Source organism: Delphinus delphis, chromosome Y (assembly GCF_949987515.2).
Source record: "Delphinus delphis chromosome Y, mDelDel1.2, whole genome shotgun sequence".
NCBI classification, from domain to species: domain Eukaryota; kingdom Metazoa; phylum Chordata; class Mammalia; order Artiodactyla; family Delphinidae; genus Delphinus; species Delphinus delphis.
Window position 1 is genome coordinate 4,016,691 of NC_082705.1, and position 20,906 is coordinate 4,037,596.

Genomic DNA, 20,906 nt, shown 5'->3' on the forward strand with positions numbered 1-20,906 from the left:
AATTTGTGAGCTAACTCCTTGCATTCACCTTGAGCCTGTGGGCTGTATAAATCAAAATTTGTTAAGGGGTCTCTCCATCCTGCTTTCTCTACTTATTCCTTTGTTTGACTTTTAGAAACTAATAGCTGTATTACTTGATACAAATCGGAAAACCTGAGCTCATAGTTTTGGACGATTAGCTCAAAATCCTTAGCAAATCCCAATGGATCTTGACTACATTCGAGAAAGTCCTTAGCTAAACTAAGTTCTGCTCGGGTCCAGGATGTGTACGTAAGCACAGAGTACAGTTCACCTCTTCCTGTAATAGGTTTCTCCTTCAAGGGAGCTATGAGTACTTCTGATTTTATGTCTTCCTTTCCTGGGGTAGGGGAAGCAGCAGGAGAATGGGTTGGTGGAAGAGAGAGAGAGCGCGTCTGGGTTAGGCAGTTCGGATAAAGGAGGGTATAAAGAAGGAATGGAGTGAGAGACAAGGTTAACGCTAGTGGCTTTTAAAAATTCTAGTAGCATTTTGAGCAACCTTTTGTTGATTGTTTGCGAAGAAGTTACTTTATCATTTCCCCTTTTAGACGCTTCTAAATACCAATTGAAATAAGCATTCCATTTCTGTTTGATCTTTTTCTAGCTGCATATGCAAAAAAAAATCCCCCGGTTTTCAAATGTCAAAACAGACCCAATTGGGCCATTTAAGGTTGAGATCTCTTAGTGTAATTGCCCTAATTCGGTTGGTCCTTGCAAGCGTGAGCTCCATACGTATTGCACGTGAATCGGGCTAGAGTGTTAGCGAGGAGGCTGGCTTTCTGACACTCCATGTTTCTCTGTTTGAGAGTATCTGTTTCCCATTTTAAAGTTGAATTTGTTGGGGATAAAATTTTCTAGTGAAATTGTGGGGTGGGCCAGTGTGCTGCTTGTGAGTCTAACTCCTCCGGGATTTTGCCCTAAAGTCGTTTTAGCTCCTTTTACGTGTCTTGGGTTTTCCCTCTGGTAGTGTAAAACCACCACAATGCTCAGAACTTATCCGTGCTCCCAGCAGAGCAAGCTTTCGTTAAAATGAGTGGGTTTCCGCATAGGGATGGTTGCACAGTACAAGGACTTGCCTCCACCACTGCTGCAAGTTAATTATAGAAAACCGGACATCTCAAGTGAATGAATGCAGCACTTTTCTACATAGGGGAAGATACAAGAGTCTGGGCTCACTGAAAGCATTCCTTTGATATGCACCTTAGCTATCTAGGGTCACAATCGTGTTCTTTCCCACCCTGAGTCCCCTCTGGGTGCACCATCGGGGCGGCTGTAGTGGCTGAGGGCTTGATGGTGGGCTTCCTGTTTTTATCTTGAGTTCCCTCAGGGCTCAGCACTGGGGGCAGCTGTAGTGGCTGATGGCTGTTGTTCACTGATATGGCAGGTGGCATCCTTAGTCCACAGCTTCATAAGTATTTTTAAAAAGTTAGGTATTTCCTGTGAAGTCCTTTTTGTTTATTATTTAGTTGCATTTTGGTTTGTTTCTTTTGTTGTTTATTTGGGATCCAGTTAACAATCAAGTGTTCCATTTACTTAACATGATATAATTTCTTTTCTGATTTGAGAATACCTTATAGATATCATACCCTTTTCCAGTCAAATTCTTCAGTGTATTTTCCTAAAAACAATGATTCTGCCTCATTACCATAGTAATCAAAATCAGAAAATTAACTAATTAGTACTATTTTCAAATCTATAGACATATTTAAATTTAACCAATTGAAACACAAATGTGGTTTAAAGAAAAAGAAAAAAAATTTTGTCGAGGTTCCAATAAAGGTTTATGCTTTGCTTTTACCTCTCAAGTCCCTTTATCTTCATTATTCTGGAACATTTTTGTCTTTTATGACCTTAACATGTTTGACAAATTCAGGCCCATTATTTTGTGGGATGTCCCTCCATGTGGCTTTGTCTGATTTTTCCTCATTAGATTCCGGTTTGTGTTTTTGGCAGAAACATCTAGAAGTGACGTCGAGTCATATGTGTACTATCAGGAGACACATGTTGTGAATTTGCGATACTGCTAAAGAAGTCAGCTTTATTTATGTTGTTAAAATGACGTCTGTCAACGTTTCTCCACAATAAAATTAATATTTTTCCCTTGTAGTTAATAAGTGTCTTGGGGGGAGATCGTCCCCCTTAATTTTTAAAAGTAAATTTTTTGTTATAAGTTTGGAATCACAGCTTTGTTTTCCTGTCCTCTGTGTCATAATCCAACACTGTCATTTATTTTGATGCTAGTTTTATGCTTTTAAAAGAAAACATGAAGTTGTGAGTTTCAGTCTTCGCTAAAAATCCTGAAGCAGTCCTAGGAAACCATGTCCCTAGAGAGCAAACAGTTTATAGATCTAAAAATCAAAATATCGGTCAATTTTAGTCCTATTTGATTTATGTGAATGGATCCATAGTACAAGTGTCTGATTTTAAGTTTTTTTTACATTACTTTATTGTAAACTCCTAGATTTAATCATGCCATTCTCTTTTCACAGCCAGTTCTTTAGCCTAGGTCTGAGGTCCTCAACCTGATAATCATATGCCACACAACGTATATGGATTTTTTTCTTGGGGAGAGGATCCATAGGCTTCGGTATATCTTTAACGGATCATTATGGGAACTTTTTGCATAAATTGCCTTTATTTTCCACCCACATTAGTTTATTTTTCATTTCAGCCTCAGATTGATTCCCTTAAACATCTTTCCCTTAGGTCATCACTTTGCTTAGGATGCTGTATCTTTTTTCTGACTCATCAGTGCAAACCTAGGTACTTTATCCTAACTTGCAGACCTGCTATTAGCTAAATAGATCTAATAGGCTTTTTATGGCTTCCCCCAACCCCCTAGTCTTTTTGGTGCCACTTTAAAGTTTTCTCCTGAATTTTTACATTTGCTTTGTGCCCACTCTATGCCATTTCAGACTGCGTTCTTTTTCCTTTTATGTCGCACGTTACTCAGATTTTCTTCTTGATGATTTTCCCGTAGTAATTCATCCTGAATTCCGTGAGTATTTACATATTACAGTCAATACTACACTGTTGCATATTGTTTTCATGTTTCTTTGGAATTCTTCAGGTATTTAATGCGTGTAACTGATCTGCTCAATGGATGATACATTTATTGATAGCAGGGACAATATATAGTTTTCTTTAATTTTTGTAGATACCAGTACCTACTCTCCATATCTATTCTTTCCTCAGGTATTTATTGAACACCTGTTATGTACCACCGATTGCACATGCAACAGCACAGAAAAGAAACAGCCCTGCTTTCAAGAGCATGCATGCAACAGACCAAATAAATCAGTAAAGTATAATACTGATTCTTTTGAGCTTTTAAAGCTTTATTAAGTTTTTTATTGTGGCAAATATATAACATAAAATTTACCTATTTAACCCTTTCAGGTGTATAATTTAGTGGCATTAAGTACGTTCATAATGTTGTACAGCCATTGCCATTACATTTCCAGAACTTTTCCGTCATCTCAAACTGAAACTCTGTACCCATTGAATAGTAACTCCCAGTTCTTCCCAAACCAGGTCTTAGTAAACACTGTTCCACTTTCTGTTTCTATGAGATTGCCTAGTTTGGCTACCTGCTATAAATGCGGTCATACAATATTTATCATTTTGTGTCTGAATTATTTCACTTAGCATATGTCTTCAGCGTTCATCCATGTTGGTTGCATCAGAATTTCCTTTCATTTTAAGGCTGAACAATATTCCTCTGTACATATGTGACACATTTTGTTTATACATTCATCTGTCGATGTACACTTGAGTTGCATCCATCTTTTGGCTATGATGAATAATGTTGCTAGAAAATTGTTATACAAATATCTGTTTCAGTCCCTGCTTTCATTTCTTTTGGGTATATACCTAGAGATAAAAATGGGTCATCATATGGTAATTCAACAGTAAATGTTTTAAGAATCCATCATATTTTCTTCTACAGTGGCTGCACAATTTTGCATTCCTGTGAGCAGTGCACTTGAAGTTCCATTTTCTCCCAGTCTTTGCCAAAACTTGTTGTTTTCTGCTTCTGTCACAATAATTATCCTAATGGATGTAAAGTAGTATTCGTTGTGGATTTGCTTTTTATTTCCCTAGGGATTCATAGTGTGATCATATTTTCATGTCGCTTAATGGCTATTTGTATATCTTCTTTAAGTTCTTTGCCAGTTTTAAAATCAGATTTGTTTGTTTTTGACTCGTAGGAGTTCTTCAGATACTTTGGATATTAATTCTTTACTGGATACCTGATTTGGGTATATTTTCTCCCATTCAGTGGGTTGTCTTTGAGGTCTGTTGATTGTGCCCTTTTTACTTTTGTGGCCTGTGCTTTTGGTGTCATATCTAGAACATCATTGCCAAATTGTGGCAAGTTTTCCTCCTCTCTACTAAGATGGAAATTAATGGCTATAAACTCTTACCTTACAAAGGAAGAAATATCTCAAATCAACAAACCAAAACCTTACAACTTAAAGAACTAGAAAAGAGGAGCAAATAAATGACAACTAACACAAAGAAGGAAATAATGATTAAACCAGACATAAATAAAATAGAAATCAACCCTGCTGACAGCCTTCCTGACCTAGGACTTGAGTTCCATAATTGTGAAAAAATACTTTTCTGTTGTTTAATCTCCCTAGTCTGTGGTATTTTTTTAATAGATCTTTATTGGAGTATAATTGCTTTACATTGTTGCGTTAGCTTCTGCTGTATAACAAAGTGAATCAGCTATATGTGTGCATACATCCCCATATCCCCTCCCTCTTGCGTCTCCCTCCCACCCTTTCTACTCCACCCTTCTAGGTGGTCACAAAGCACTGAGCTGATCTCCCTGTACTATGCGACTGCTTCCCACTAGCTATCTGTTTTGCATTTGGTAGTGTATATATAAGTCCACGCCACTCTCTCACTTTGTCCCAGCTCACCCTTCCCCCTCCCCGTGTCCTCAAGTCCATCCTCTACGTCTGCGTCTTTATTCCTGTCCTGCCCCTAGGTTCTTCAGAGCCTTTTTTTTTTAGATTCCATATATATGTGTTAGCATACGGGTATTTGTTTCTCTCTTTCTGACTTACTTTACTTTGTATGACAGACTCTAGGTCCATCCACCTCACTACAAGTAACTCAGTTTTGTTTCTTTTTATGGCTGAGGAATATTCCACTGTATATATGTGCCACGCCTGCTTTATCCATTCGTCTGTCAATGGATACTTGGGCAGGGAATCCTTTACTCACAGGAGGGAGCAACAGGGGCTGGGGCCCGGGTGGCCACGTTTGCGAGGCCTGCAGCTCCTCTCCCCACACAGTGAGGTGTCCCGGTCGCGCTGCCCCGGGCAGCCCAGGGTCAGGCGGGGCACTCCCGCCCCATCAGGCTGCGGCCCTGTGGGGCCTGATGCTTCATCACGCGGCTGGAGGTGCCTGATCGAAGACCATCCTTCCTTATCCTAGACTCCTGCCGAACCCCTGTGGAGCAGCCTCCCGCCTGCTTGCTGAGGAGGACGGGGCGGTGAAGGAGGAAGCCCTTCACCTCCCCAGAGACAGGCCTCCAGCCCCTGCACTGTGCTTTGTGCCCAGCACAAAGGCACACGCACTGACCGGCGATGCTTCTAGAGGCCTCTGTTTTTATATATGTTTGTGATGACTGGGAGGCACGTAAGTGCAGTGCTGCAACATTTCCTGCTATCTGGGGTTCACTGGCATGGAAAGTAAGGCCGTGAAGGCCAGGACTTTGCTTTCACACAGATACATGTTGATCCTGAAATGAAAACCTGCCGCCAAATGAAATACGTAACGTCTCGGCTCCCGTGAAGTCGGCATTATTTATTTTTCTTTTTAAAGACAGGCCTTTTCCCTTGACGGGCAGGGTGGGTGTTAGTGGTGTGGGCTTGTCCTCCTGCCAGGAACGAGGCTCTTATCTGGAACGCCACTCTTCCCAGCTCTTGCCAAAGCTAGAAACACAGCAAATGAGAATGACTGATAAAAAGTGAAAAGCGCTGAGGAGAGTGCGGGTTTTCATGAGCGTCACACCGTACCAAGTGGCAGTTGGCACTGATGGGACCGAAATTGTGTTGCGCGATTAGCCTGGAAAACCTCAGCTGGTTCGGTTGATGGACCTGAAGCAGGGGTGGGGCCGGGGGTTGGTCTGCTTATTTGGTTTGTCTTTGTTTGGCCTGAAACTCTTGTGTGGGGTTTTCTTGTACGCGAAACCCAAAGTCTTGGTAAAAGCTCTAAACGTCATAACTGTTTGAGTACCTGCACGAGAACCAAAATAATCCAGTTCAGAGTACACAGAGAATGAATGTTGAACTCTTGAGGAAGTGTTTCTGAACCGCCGTCTTTTTGGTGTAGCTTTATCGTAGTGACAGCGACAGTTCAATGCTGGCCCGCAAGTCCCCCCTTGTCCGAAACACTTTGGAAAGACGAACCCTTCGCTATAAGCAGGTATGTGCCACGTAGACTAATCTGCCGTCTGTATGTACGCTGGGAGTTATTTCCACAAACCTGAAGGGGTAATATTTTAGGTAAGATTAATTGAAAGGTAATATGTTTATTTCCTTGTTTACTTAGATATAATTTTTAAAAGTGTATGTAATGTCAATGTTACCAGTATTTGTTAATTTCCTAAGATAATGTCATAATCTAAGATAATACATGATCTTTACATTTTAAAATATAATAAATTAATAAACAGCCATTCTGTATAAGAGATTCTTCTTTCTTTTTTGACAAGGGAGTATATACAGTTTAGAAAATTTGGGTCTTTCATCGTGGCGCATTCTCCTACATAGGACTGTTCTACAGTTTTCCTTTATATACACCGGAGTTTTTCTCCGCGTCACGCCAGTTTACACAGTTTTGCTCCTTTTAATTTGTAAGGTAGTGGTTCCCTGACTTTCCCGGGCAAGAATTCTTTGAAAGAAAAAGAAATTCCCAGATCTCCTTGTGGTGGTTGTATTTAGAGTAGCCGCTGACTGAGAATGATAAGAAAATACATAACTCAGCAACAAAAGTATTTCTCAGCAGCCATGCTGTTGGCATTTTGGCCTAGGTCTGTCTTTGTTGGGGGATGTCCTGTGCACTGTGGGCCGTTGAGCTGCAACCCTGGCCTTGACCCACTAGTTGCCGGTATCACCCCCTCCCCCAGTTGTGACGACCAAAAATGTCCCCGGAGGGCCCAAGTCACCCGTGGTTGGGAACCAGTGAGCTCTACTATGAATTCAGGAGAGCTTTTAAATGAGTTTGTGTTTATTAAGTCACTTAGATTCGCATTTAACTTCTGTATATGTGCAAAATAGTGTTATGCGTGTGTAAAACGCATACAGTTATTCAGTCCTCCCAACAACGCTGATAGGCTCGTGGAGTTGTGATTTTGTTGCACTAACTGCCTTCCCCAGCGTTGTTAGCCGTGGCGTGGGAAGTACTGCTCTCAGCTCCGTGTACAAAATTCTATTCTCGTCTTAGAGCTTTCTTGAAAACAGGAGACTTGCTTACTTCAGGCGTGTGTGGGGAGGAGCGTTTTTTGTTGTTGTTGTTGTTGATGTTCGGCCTCGCTGCGCGGCTTGCAGTTGTAGTTCTCTGACCAGGGATTGAATTTGCAGCCCAGCATTGGAAGCGGGGAGTCCTAACCATCGGACTACCAGGGAATTCCCTGGGGAGGAACGTTTTTGACAGCTTGTGTGTGTTTAACCAGAAAGCCCTCAACGTGGTTTATAACGTGCTTTTTTCCCGTTATACAGTAGGCCATTAAGATTTTGCCATGTCGGTCTATTTTTCATCTTTCTACAGTAGCTGCGTTTTCTGCGGGCCTTATAATGTATTTGATCACTTTTCTCTTGTCAGGTATTTAGGAATTTTTCTGTCATAAAGCTTTTGCACATCATCAGCTGTGCCTTTCAGGTGCAAGTCACATGAAATTTCAGAACCAAAGAAAACACAACATTTTGTGGCTCTTGCTTATATTGTCAAGTAGCACTTGAGAAAGATGACGCCCTCCTGCCCCGTGTGAGAGGGTCTGTTTCTCTGCGCTTTAGCCAAAGCCTAGGTCGTCATTACAGCGGACAGCTTGCTGTCACTGGCTCGTTACCGGAGTGGAGGTTTGAACCCGTGTGGCCCCCATCCGTGTTGTGTTGGCGTCGGGCCACGCTGCGGCTGTCTCTCTCCAGTGGGGTCGGTCACTCGGGGAAGAAGCTGCGGGAAGGGCGCGGGCGGGGTGGGCGCGCTCACGGCCGCGGTCTCGCAGCCCTGCAGGTCCTCCCTGGCGGCGCTGGCGGCGCGCACGTCCCTGGACCTGGAGCTGGACCTCCAGGCGTCGCGGACGCGGCAGCGGCAGCTGACCGAGGAGCTGTGCGACCTGCGCGAGCTGCGCCAGCGCCTGGAGGACGCCCAGCTCCGCGGCCACGCCGAGCCCCCGGCCTGGCTGCTGCGCGACGAGCGCTTCCGGAGCCTGCTGCGGGAGGCCGAGAGGCAGGTGAGGCCCCGGCCCGCCAACGCGGGGAGGGGGCAGGCGGCCGGGCCTTTCTCGCCTCCCGGTGCCCGGAGCTGGCAGGGGCTTCCATCGCTCTTCCTTAAAACTGGAAGCAAGCCCGTCTGGTTCACCCCGCGTTGCTGTTCCAGACGAGACAGACCAAACTTGACTTCCATTCAAGAACAGGCCGCTGAGAAGACGCTGAAGAAGGCCTCCAAAGGGGTGTGCCAGCTGCGCGGGCGGAACCTCAAAGAGCCCATCCAGCTGGGTGCAGGCGTTCAGGTGGGGAGAAGCCCAGGCCTCACTCTCGCGCTTGATTTTTACTGTCATACCTTTGTCATTATGAAGAGTAAAGTAAGTATTGAGAGAGACCCACAAGGAAGTCTGAGAACAAAGCTGGAATCCCCACTGCTGTTAGCATTGTGCGATTTTTCTCCTGATTTATTTTCTGTGGAGCTTTAATTAAGGCCAGGTGTGATCATTTTTGTTTAATTTTGCATTCAGCTTATTAAGAATTAACATACCACATGTCACTACCTAACCTGTTATTTTTTTCATGACTGATTTCATCTAATAAACATAATTCACTTACCGGCTTTTGTAACATCTTTTATGTTTATGATCATAAATAACAGCAATTTACATATGTACAGTATGTGTTATCTTTGCTTTTTAAAATTTAGAGTGAAGCATACTCTATATTCAGGAAAATGTTCTTTTCTTACGAATATAGTTTAGTGAGTCTCATAAACTGAACATGACAGAAATCAAAACATTATCAGCATTTCCAGATTACTCTGCAAATTTCCTTAAACACTGTGTTGAATTCTAATGACATAAATTAGTTTTGCATGGTTTTGTTCTTTTATACAGCCGCAGTTAACACAGTTCTATCCATACTACTTTGTGCCTGACTTTTAGCTTTGTTTTTTTCTATACCTGTAATTTTTATGTCCTTATCATAAAATAACACAAGATATTATAACCACTTCCTTCAGTTTTGATTTAGAATTCATCTATTGATATATTTTTAAAATGTATTCATTTGTTGATAGAACAAGAGTTAACACTATGTAGCAGGCACTCTTCCAGCCACTGGAGATAAATCCCTGCCCTCCTAGGAGTATCATAACTTCTATTAAAATTTTGAAAATTTGTATACGAACATATATTATGGAAATTCAAATTCTGATTGTTCTTTGAACAAGGAAAGCCATCATTGATATGAGAGCTTCCTGCCAGCTTTCAGTGTCTGCATATCACCTTCTAACATAATTTTTTCCATGCCCACCCAGGGAGAAGATAACATTTTTCACGAGACCACGGGCTAACATACCCCTGCTGCCGGTTGATGATGTTTGCTGGAGTATTTATCTGCCTATTTTATTTCTGCGAAGTTCTAAAATTGTCTAGCTAAAATTGTCTTTCAAATATTTGTGCAAAGTTATTAATATACAATTTTTTTTTCGAAAGCCTATAAATATGTATTTTTTGATAGTGACAGGAGCAGGGCTTGGCTTTTCCTTGTTGTTAAATTAACATCTCAAACAGGTTATTTTATAAAAGAGTAGCTGTTGTGTGAAGGTTCGACAGTTTCCATGCTGTTTTCTTTGACTTGAAGGGTGGAAGACAGAAACTCAGGCAAATTCACTCTATTGTCATTTATTCATGGTTCTTTTCTTCCTCCTTGAAGGAGAATACTGACTTTAAGATGTATTTTAAGACTGAAACTTGGTTCTTCAGTATTTGCCATGTGGTAGAATGGATCTTTGGGGCCGGTTTTGTGTTCTGACATCGGAAATGCAAACACTATGTGCTGAACTCGTCACTCGTCCCGTTTCTCCTGTGTGCATTTATCATGTATAGTGTACACTTTCGCACCCTTTATGTTCTGTTAAGATGCCACCTTAGGGGCTCAGTCCTAAGTCAGTGCGGGGTGCGCTTTGTGGAGCTTGGTCTCCCGCGCGGGCTGGGCACCCATAGCCCCTGGTTTCCGTGCACCTTTCCGTGCCCACCCCGGGTCTGAGGCTGGTCACGGAGCCCCCGGCAGGCACACAGCCCACCCTCACCCGGCCTCGGCAGCCCCGCCTGCCTTTCCAGTCCGCCCCATCTGATCTTGACCGACAAGGAGGGCAGTGGTGGAGCTACCGCTCTGCTGCTCTGCCCTGCAGGAAAGTGAAAATAGAAGAAGGTGTGTTTTCACTGAGTCACTGGATCCGCTGATGGATAGAGCAGTCACGACATGGACACGATAACCTTTGAAGGCGCTTTCTTGAGGAAGCCAGCTTCCGTGGGAACTACAGCTACCAGGCGAGTCGCTCACAGGAGAGCATGTGCTTTCGCTCAGAAGGCCCCCCGCCCCATGCTGGAATCTTGCCAACATTTCTTAAGAAATCTTAGAACTAGCTCATGAGGAAAAATATTTTTATTCAATAAAAGGGTACAACTATTCTTTGAATTGCCAAGTGATATAAATATTTTGCCTAATATATACTTACTATATTTAAAAGGCACTCTTCTTCATGACGCTTTGGATGAGTAAACAAGATCAGTCACAAAATGTGAAAGAAAGAAAGACAGAAAGAAAATACAACTCTTCCTGTAGCTTTCTTCTCCCACTTTTCCGTTGAAAATATGGACAATAGAGTTTGTAAGTAGTACTAAGACTGAAAACTTTATGCTATTCACAGTTGTCATCTGTTGCTATGTGTTTCTAATCTTTGTTTTGATATTTTTTCCCTCATCAATTTCTTAGTGTATATACTGGCAGTGGAAGTAGAGACTCACAAAACATTCCTTAGTAGAATTAGCAGCCAAGCAGACAGCATGGGTAAGCAAGTGAGGACAGTTAGGCCCTCTCTAACTTCCCTGAGCTATTTGAAACTTTAAAATCAAACAAAGAACTGTCTACCACGGGACTCTAGAGGATGCAAATGGCAAGTTATTTATATCTGAGGTACAGTCTCCATTCATGTGGGGAGGCTTGCAGAATGCATTTTCTCTGTGCTTCTTCTTAGCAGCTGTGCCAGCATAGAAATGCCCCAGACAGGTGCTTTTGAATAACACTGAATAACATACCCCTCTCCACCCTCTATCCCCAGCTCAAACAGATTTCCATTTGGAAGTGTTTCCCTGATAGAGAGCTGGGGGATTTTTGTTGTTTTAAATCCCATCTTAGCCAAATGCAGCTTCTATGGCCGTGCAGTGGCCTCTTACATTTGCCACTTCTCTGTTTTACTTCTCCATGCTCTGCCTTGCATGTGATTGCTTTTATAAGATCATAGTAAGGAAGTAAAATCGAGACCAATGAAGAAAAGTTCTGTGCTGCCTGTGGAGGACCCCTTTTTGAGTGTTCATTGTTCATGCTGGAAAAGACAAATGGTCTGTGTTAGAGGCTGTGGTGGAGCAGATGGTGGGCTTGATTTTGCAACTTCTGATCAATTAAGACTGTCAGGAGCATATCCCACATGAACGAAAAGTTAAGTCCTGTTGCCTTATGTTTATCTTTCTATATCCTTAAGTTTTGTGTCCCCATGATGAAGTGATATAAAATACTATATCTTCCTCAATTAAAATTTAGAACTCAGTCATTCGTATGTTTTTTCATGTATTCATTCCTTTATTAATAAAACATATTTACTGAACACCTGCTACTTACCTGGCACTATTGTAGGCCCTAGAATAAATTCCTGACGTCGTGGGAGCATCATAAACTGTATGACATAATATGTTTATATGTTTCCTTTGTCATTAAGAAAACTGCCCTATTTTATTGGCAGTCTTACTCAGGGTAGTCAGAGGTAGATTGCAAATGTTGATATCCCTTTTCAAGAAACTGTCAAAATGCTGCCACCAGCTTCTTTTAAAACAGAGCTACAAGTAAAATAAATTTTTCTTCCTATGATCACTGAATTGTCAAACTTTGGTTGAAAACTCCTTAAATAAATATTCTTCTGTTGTGGGAATAAGTAATAATCAATATTCCTCTCTTTGCTTATGTCACCATTTCCTCCGATTTGTATTGTTTGAAAGTATTTCTTAAAATTAGAGTTCTTAAAACAGAGTGGAAATATATTTTAAAATTCCTTTTAAGTTTTGGAGAACTATAAATGTATAAAAATAGTAAAATAAATCCCTGTGGTCCTCTGACCAAATTTCAACATGGATCAGTCATGGCCAGATTTGTTTCTCTTACACTTCCATTCACTTCTCCTCATATTTCGAAGCAAATCCCACACACAATATCATTTTGTCTGTAAATATTTCAGCTGCCATCCTATAGTAATCCAGGGTTTTCCAGAAGTCTCCTCATTAAAATAAACTCATGGTTGAAAAGCTTGTTAGGAATAAAAAAAGACATTGATTTCACCTTTTCACTGATTTCTGCGTTAGGAAGAACCTTGGATGAAGACCAAAGTAACATATTTCTTATTTTAAATCAAACTATCATAGTGTTCTATTGACCTTACTTTATTTTATCTTACTTTATTATTTTTAAAATTTTATATATCCTGAATCTTTCATCCCTGTGAGATTTCCTTTGTCTCACTCTTGGGCTGCAGGCCAGAGGCCTGCAAGCCCTAGGCCTGCAAACCCTGCACTTGCCCAGCTTTAAGACCAAAGAAAGAGCCTGGGGTCAGCAAGGTAGACATCAGTGGTTTAATGGCTGGGGGCGGGGCTTACACATCTAAGCAAGGTCCTGGAGCAACACCCCATTATGTGCAGCTCACAGCAGGCAGGACTCCTGGGGTAGGGGGAAGGTTACCAGTTATAGGTGGAATTGACACCAGGTTGGCTCATTAGTTACCAGGGAAACTAGTAGAGGGGCACACCCCTCACTGCCCCTTTGTTAAGCTATCCTGGTAAAGGTGTTCTGATCTAAAGCTACAGCAATCACTAGCTGGGGCAGGGGCAGGTATGTAGGACAAAGTCAATCATGTGAGTAGGGTGTAGGCGAAGCAGGCACTGGTCCAGCAGGGGATGTACAGAGAGCAAGAGGACAGCCACCTGGGGGATCTGATCATGCAGATGGGATAATAATTAGGTGGTGGTTTCAGTTGGCTTTGCTTTTACACTTTATATCGGTTTTCTTTGCTGTGTGAGATAGTACGCGAAGTGAGGAAGTTAACTGTGGGTTCAAAGGGAATCCTGCACTTGGTAACTCATATGCTTGTACCGTTCAATACCCAGGTTGTCTCATCAAGGTGAACGACACAGTACTGATTGATTTAGGGACTGGCAAGATACCCAACTTTATCAAATTGGACACAGGTAAGTATTTGTTTCCTTTCTTCCCTCCCAACCTTCTCTCTCTTTCTTCCTTTTTCCTGTTGCTCCTTCTATTTTACTTGTACCCTACCTTGATTAGATAGAACTGCAATGTGGAAGTCAGAGAGATAAGTGACGGTTGCTTCTGGCAGAGATGTTCTCCTTGAGTCCCATTCTCATCCCAGTCCACACATTTGGGACGAGAAGTTGCCAGACAGTCTCTTGAACTTGACGCTAAACAGTTGTGTGACTTCCCTTTGGGCTGCATCCACCCGCCCAGTCTCTGCAGGTTAGCTATATAAACTACAGTTGGCCACGAGAGGGAAACTTTGTGTTTCGACTCTGATGACTTTAGGTGAGCTCCTTGAGGTAAAGGGCTAAAGGTGTCCGAATAACCTTAACCTGGTGTTGATGAAATGTTTCTCTGCAGAGTTGTTTCCCCTCTCCACTCCTCAGATTCCTCTGACAGAGGTTCACATCCAGTGTTAGCTGGTATCTGATGTGCTAATGAAGTACAATATTTTCCCCAACTGGTTTTAACAAAAATACCACAAAATATAGAAAGACTGAAAAAATAGGACAAGGACAAATAACCGATGGCAGCTTATTTTCTGCCTACCTGCAAATGATTGTTCACATCTTGTTCTATTGCTTTTATATTCTTTCTTTCTTTTCCTGTGCCTGTGTTCCCTTCCCCACGTGGATCCAAGGACCAGCCAATGTTCTCACACACAGTTTCCTGTAGTGTCTCTTTGGGACTCTTTTAACCTGAGTTTTCCTCCCTGTTTTGAATTTGAAAGAGTGCAGGCTTCCTGTCTAATTCAGTACTCCACAGTCTGGGATTGTTCAAGTATTATTTCACCACAAGGACTTTGCACCTGTGCTACCTGCACTCCTGATTATTTACTACTCACCTGGAAATTGTAGACCAGAATACTTCATTGGTGTCAAAGTTCTTTTCCTTAAGTGAAAACATTGCGAGTGGATATTAGTGTTGGGGGTCACGCTTACGACACCTAAACCTGTTGCTTGATTTCAACATGACAACAAAAGAGATAACCAGACATGATGTGCCTCCCAGTGGCAGTGCACGATACCTCTCGTGAGGAATTCTTGTCAAAAAGGAGAACAGACTCAAACGTGGATGAAAAGAGAGAGAGCATAAATTGGAAGAGACTAAGAAACCTAGCAATCCGTTGCAGTTGCTTGCCTTTTAGAGAGGAGTACCAGAATATTTCAGGTTCAAATGATCTGTGGCTGGGCATTTGTTTCAGAATGACCCAGTGCAGGACTGCTTAGGTAAAGATGAATCAAGGCTGGCCGTGGGTTAGAAAATGTTGAAGCTGGGGGTGCGTACATGGGGACTCGTTATTCTTATTTTCTCAACTTTTGCAATCCTTTGAAAATAATTTTTGAAGTTGAATTGTATGTCCTATTTCCAATTAAAGTAAACGTTATTTATTAAATTAAATTTCCAGTTAAAATTTAACTTTACAGATTTTCCCCCCAACTTAACTTTGTTTTACATATATCTGTATCTCTTTCTCTTGTGATGAAACTCCTGGTATTAATTAAGTTACTTAGTTTTATAAACAGTACACATAAAATAACATGAAAATTGCAAAGCCAGTTTTCCTAGGGACAAGAAATCCACTGAGTGGAGACAAAGGTGTTTTTGTAGTTCTTTCTGACCCTGGAATTATATTCCTGGTATTACTAACGTGGTATTGGTAGATTATGAGCAGTGGCAGTGTTAGATTGTCATCCTCAATACCACACCCCGATATCTGATACCACTTGCAAGTTTGTGGGTGGGAGGGTTCCCCAAACCACACCCGGATTTAATAACACTTTAGAACAACTTGCAATACCCACTGAAGCTGTTACGCTCACGGTTACAATTTATTATAGGGAAAGGATACCGATTAAAGTCAGCCAAGGGAAGAGGTGCAGTAGGGCAGGGTCTAGGAAAGCTACACACACAAACCTTCCAATTGTCTTCTCCCAGTGAAGTCATGGATATTGCTCAGTATTCCTGGCTGTGACGTGTGACAGCAGACATGAAGTTTGGTCAACCAGACAGACCCACCCAAGCCTTAGTGTCCAGAGTTTTTATTGGGGCTCAGCCATGTGGCTGACCACCCCTGTGGCTGATCCTAGCCTCTGGTCCCTTCAGTGGTAGAGCTAATACCCAATGGCCCCAAGTCCCTACCATATATCACACTGTTAGACTGTCAAGTGTAGCCGGAAGCCCCCAGGTCACCAGAAACACTGTTACCAGGCTGGATGTTCTAAGAGCTAAGAGGTCACCTCTTGGGGCTGAGGAAGACAAAGACTAGAAGTCTCTTTACTACTCAACATTTTCTCTATGCTTGGTTAACAGCGTGTTGTTGGATAGACTTGTTTGCTTCTGTTTGCAGTATGAGGTTGTGTTCCGCTTTTTTTTTCCTGTTCATCCACATCCTTTGAATATGTAAGACCAATTTGATTGGATCAGAAGTGAAGAAAACAGTATGGAAAAGTATAACCAAAAAAGTTTCAGGACTTCTCTGATGGCACAGTGGTTAAAAATCTGCCTGCCGATGCAGGGTACACGGGTTTGATCCCTGGGCTGGGAAGATGCCACATTCCCTGGAGTAACTAAGCCCATGCGCCACAACTACTGAAGCCTGTGTGCTCTAGGGCCAATGTGTCATAACTTCTGAGCTGGTGTGCTGCAACTACTGAAGCCTGCGGGCCTAGAGCCCATGCTCCGCAACAAGAGAAGCCACTGCAACGAGAAGCCCGTGCACCACAACGAAGAGTAGCCCCCGCTCGCCACAACTAGCGAAAGCCTGTGCGCAGCAACAAAGATCCAATTAAATTTATTATTAATTTAATAAATTAAATTTATTTAATTTTAATAATAAAATAAAATTTTAAAATAGGTTTCATCTAAGGAAGTGGGTTCTTGATCCTGATCTGCCATTCTTTCTACCAAACTGTATTTCCAGTAATTTCTTTCACGATAGTAGAAACAAGTTCAAAGCTCATGCTTGACCCACTAGAAGGTTGGCATGGTGGAGACAGTCTTGGTGCTTAATTAAATATAGTGTCCAGGAATGTTGCGTGTGATATTCTTTATATGTCCTTTTATATTTGTCAGTTTTTGCAGTATCTACTTGAAGCTTGTTAGAACACACAAATTTAAAATACAGTATCTCCCTGGTAGTTCACCTCTTATAGCATGCTTTTGTTTAGCATTCATGCAGCATATCCGTTTCTTTCCAGATATTTGATATCTGTAGATCGTAGGTAAACCTGATAAACCTGACCTGTATTTTATTTTTTGATGCTGGCTTTTTGTGTGGCCCATTTAAGGTTTGAGATAGATATTTATATGTATGTGTATATATACACACACACACACACACACACACACATATATGTATCACTTTTTATGGTGCTTTCTGCTTGTCCTGCCTCTTCTGTGTACAGCTATTTCCCCCACTCCCTTTCCCTTTCATAGCTTTCCTGGATTGATTATTTTGTAATGTTCCAACTTTTTAAAAAATTTTTTATATTCCTCTTTTTGTATTGTGGTAAAATACACATAAAGCATATTTATTTTAACCATTTATAAATATACAGTTCAGTGGCATTAAATACAGTCACAGTGTTGTGTAACCATCACCACTGTCTATAACCAAAACTTTTTTCTTTTTTACATCTTTATTGGAGTGTAATTGCTTTACAGTGGTGTGTTAGTTTCTGCTTTATAACAAAGTGAATCAGTTATACATATGTTCCCATATCTCTTTCCTCTTGCGTCTCCCTCCCTCCCACCCTCCCTATCCCACCCCTCCAGGCGGTCACAAAGCACCGAGCTGATCTCCCCATGCTATGCGGCTGCTTCCCACTAGCTATCTACCTTACGTTTCGTAGTGTATATATGTTCATGCCTCTCTCTCACTTTGTCACAGCTTGCCTTTCCCCCTCCCCGTGTCCTCAAGTCCATTCTCTACATCTGCGTCTTTATTCCTGTCCTGACCCTAGGTTCTTCAGAACCTTTTTTTTTTTTTAAGATTCCATGTATATGTGTTAGCATACGGTATTTGTCTTTCTCTTTCTGACTTACTTCACTCTGTATGACAGACTCTAGGTCTGTCCACCTCATTACTGATAGCTCAATTTCGTTTCTTTTTATGGGTGAGTAATATTCCATTGTATATATGTGCCACATCTTCTTTATCCATTCATCCGATGATGGACACTTAGGCTGTTTCCATGTCCTGGCTATTGTAAATAGAGCTGAAATGAACATTTTGGTATATGACTCTTTTTGAATTATGGTTTTCTCAGGGTATATGCCCAGTAGTGGGATTGCTGGGTCATACGGTAGTTATGTTTCCTCAATGATTTTAAATGTTAGCCATTTCTGATACTGCTATTTAAAAGGTAACTGTAGAAATTGTAGCATGCATATTGAAACTACCAAAGTTCAAAATTGTTTCTCCTCTTCTGGGAAAATAGGTCTTGAGAATACCACACCCCTCTCCTCTTTAACTTCTTGGAGCTTGAATGGTTTCTGGCCATGTTCTGGAAGATTAGGTTTTCCTTCCTCTCTCCTCTCTTTTCTGGGACTTGGATTTAGCCTGTGTTAGGTCTTTCCACATTAGTCAGGTTCATCCATACTTCTGTTTTTCACCTTTTTGTCTTTCCGTGGTGAGTTTAGAGCAACTTTTTCTCATCATCCACCATTTTTCTAATTTGCTCTTCAACTGAATGTAAATACATTCTTTAAACCCATTCTATTTGGTTTTTAAGTTCAGCTACTGCATTTTTCATTCCTAAAAGTTCTTCTTGATTGTTTTTCAAATCTGCTTGGTCGATTTGCCAAGATTGTCTTTTATCCTTGTAGTTACTTTCAGTGAAGTTCCAAATTCTGAAGTCTGTTTGAGCCTGACTTCTGCGGGTGCTGGTTCTTTATCATGCTGTCTTAGTTCCATCTGTGCTGGACAGTGTATGCAAAATATAATTAGTAAGAATATTAAGAGGCCTAGGACAATGGCTTCCTTCTTAGATAATGTGCATTCTGATCTCTCTGGTCTCTGGGGTGTCTGTCAGCCTGAAATCCCCTTGATCAAGCCTTGAGATTCCCTGTGCTGACCAGGCAGTGTGAAATTCATTTCTTTTTAAGTTCTAAGGAAGATGGGATTGTTTTCAGCTCAGCTGTTTGTGAGGCTATGGCCCTTTGGGGCCCAGCTAGTTGTGGGCAGGGTCTCCTATTAGACTGAACTTTACCCTGAGACTTAACTTTGGGCTTTGATTTCTATTCCTGTTTCCTTAAGAGGTCATCAAAAAGAAAGCTGATAGGGCTTCCCTGGTGGTGCAGTGGTTGAGAGTCTGCCTGCCGATGCAGGGGACGCGGGTTCGTGCCCCGGTCTGGGAGGGCCCTCCATGCCACGGAGCGGCTAGGCCTGTGGGCCATGGACACTGGGCCTGTGCATCCGGAGCCTGTGCTCCGCAGCGGGAGGGGCCACAGCAGTGAGAGGCCCGCGTGCCGCAAAAAAAGAAAGAAAAAGAAAAAAAAAGAAAGCTGATAGCCTTTATGAAAGAAGGAAAAGTTAATTACCTTGCTCTGCGTTCTTTTTGCTCCTGGTTTTGAGTCTGGAATTTCCTTTCTGTCTTCTCACCCCTTAGGTCCTTTTAGGAGGATTGGTAAGTTTTTTTCTTTTTTTTTCTTTTTGGCCACACTGCTTGGCGGAATCTTAGTTCTTCCACCAGGGATTAAACCTGTGCCTATAGGCCCAGAAAGTGTGAAAGTGTTGGTTCCTAAGCACTAGACCACCAGGGACCTCCCTCATAAGAAATGTTTTCATACATTGCTTGTAGTTTTTTTCAAAAGCAGGAAGTTTGATCCAAAAAAGCCTTGCCCACCATAACCAGAAATTGGAAGCTGGAGGATATTTTAACTGATGAGTCCCTGTGTACTCATTCTCTGTAGATGTGCTGTCCCTTTCATTCTCGTTGTGTTTGGTGTTTGAGGAAGGACTTTGAGGTCAGAAGATGTACAGCAGTTCAAAGGGTGTTGGGTGCTCTAGTTTATTTAGCAAAACTAAAGAAGTTTGCAGGCCAAACTTTATACATGCAGACTGCTAGCAGGACCACTTTAGGTCTTGTTGAGGTAGACGCCCATGGTGGTATTGTGATCAGGATTAAGAATGGTCTCTACATACAGTCTGTTTTCCTGAGGGAATAGAGAGAAGAGCACACTGTGAAGTAAGAGTGTTGCCAGCCAGATCAGTAAACAAAGGATTTTGTGGCCCTCAAGCCATCAGCCACTGCAGCTGTCCCTGAAGGTGAACCCAGAAGGAACTCAAGATAAAAACAGGAAGCCCACCATCAAGCCCTCAGCCACTACAGCCGCCCCCAGTGGTGCACCCAGAGGGGACTCAGGATGGGAAAGAACATGATTCTGACCCTAGATAGCTAAGGTGCATATCAAGCGAATGCTTTCAGTGAACCTAGGCTGTTGTATCTTCCCATACGTAGAAAAGTGCTAAATTCATTCACGAGAGATGTCTGGTTTTCTTTAATTAACTGTAAGCTTTTGACATTCTAACTACCTGCTCTTTGTTACAAAACTCCTATACATCCAAAGTTTTCTGGGAAAGGCCAGAGAAAGAAAATCATTATCTTCCTCTGGTTCGGAGACACAAAACATGTAACATGGTCTTTTAATCAAGGATCCTTCGGACAGAGCCTGAAATTCATTTTCTTCAATCATAGATCTCAAGACTGAGTCCCCGGTGAATGTGTGACCCCACAATGGGAGATCTAATGGAGGTTTCTGGAGCAGTTGGCACATCTCTAGGAGACACATCTTGAATTTCAGAAGAAATATGTGCCATCTCAAATAAAATTTTCTTCAGCTACTTTTCTCACCTTGTTTTTCAACCCTGCGAGTTCACATGCTGCTTTGGCAGACCTACACAGATAAACCGTCTAGACCATCACAGTGGTTCTCAACCTGAGTAGCTGTGACACCACAAGATGACTGGTCTCCTAGCAATTAAAGTGTAACATTCAGACAGTGTTTACTTCTCTATGAAATTTATCCAGTTAAAGCAAGATATGGGCTGCTTACTTAAACAGTAACTTAAAAAAATGA

At 42.0% G+C, this 20,906-nt stretch overlaps 1 protein-coding gene across 1 annotated transcript in view; it reads left to right on the forward strand.

Annotated features, from left to right (window-relative positions):
- The window catches only part of LOC132419252 (protein WWC3-like), a 33,972-nt gene extending 13,300 nt beyond the window's left edge, over positions 1 to 20,672 (forward strand). The window contains 7 exon segments of the mRNA XM_069540393.1: positions 6,370 to 6,462; positions 8,063 to 8,488; positions 8,635 to 8,661; positions 8,663 to 8,767; positions 9,781 to 10,795; positions 13,676 to 13,756; positions 20,525 to 20,672. Coding sequence (XP_069396494.1) covers positions 6,370 to 6,462; positions 8,063 to 8,488; positions 8,635 to 8,661; positions 8,663 to 8,767; positions 9,781 to 9,816 — 687 coding nt within the window. The 3' untranslated portion in view covers positions 9,817 to 10,795; positions 13,676 to 13,756; positions 20,525 to 20,672.
- The last annotated feature ends 234 nt before the right edge of the window (positions 20,673 to 20,906 follow it).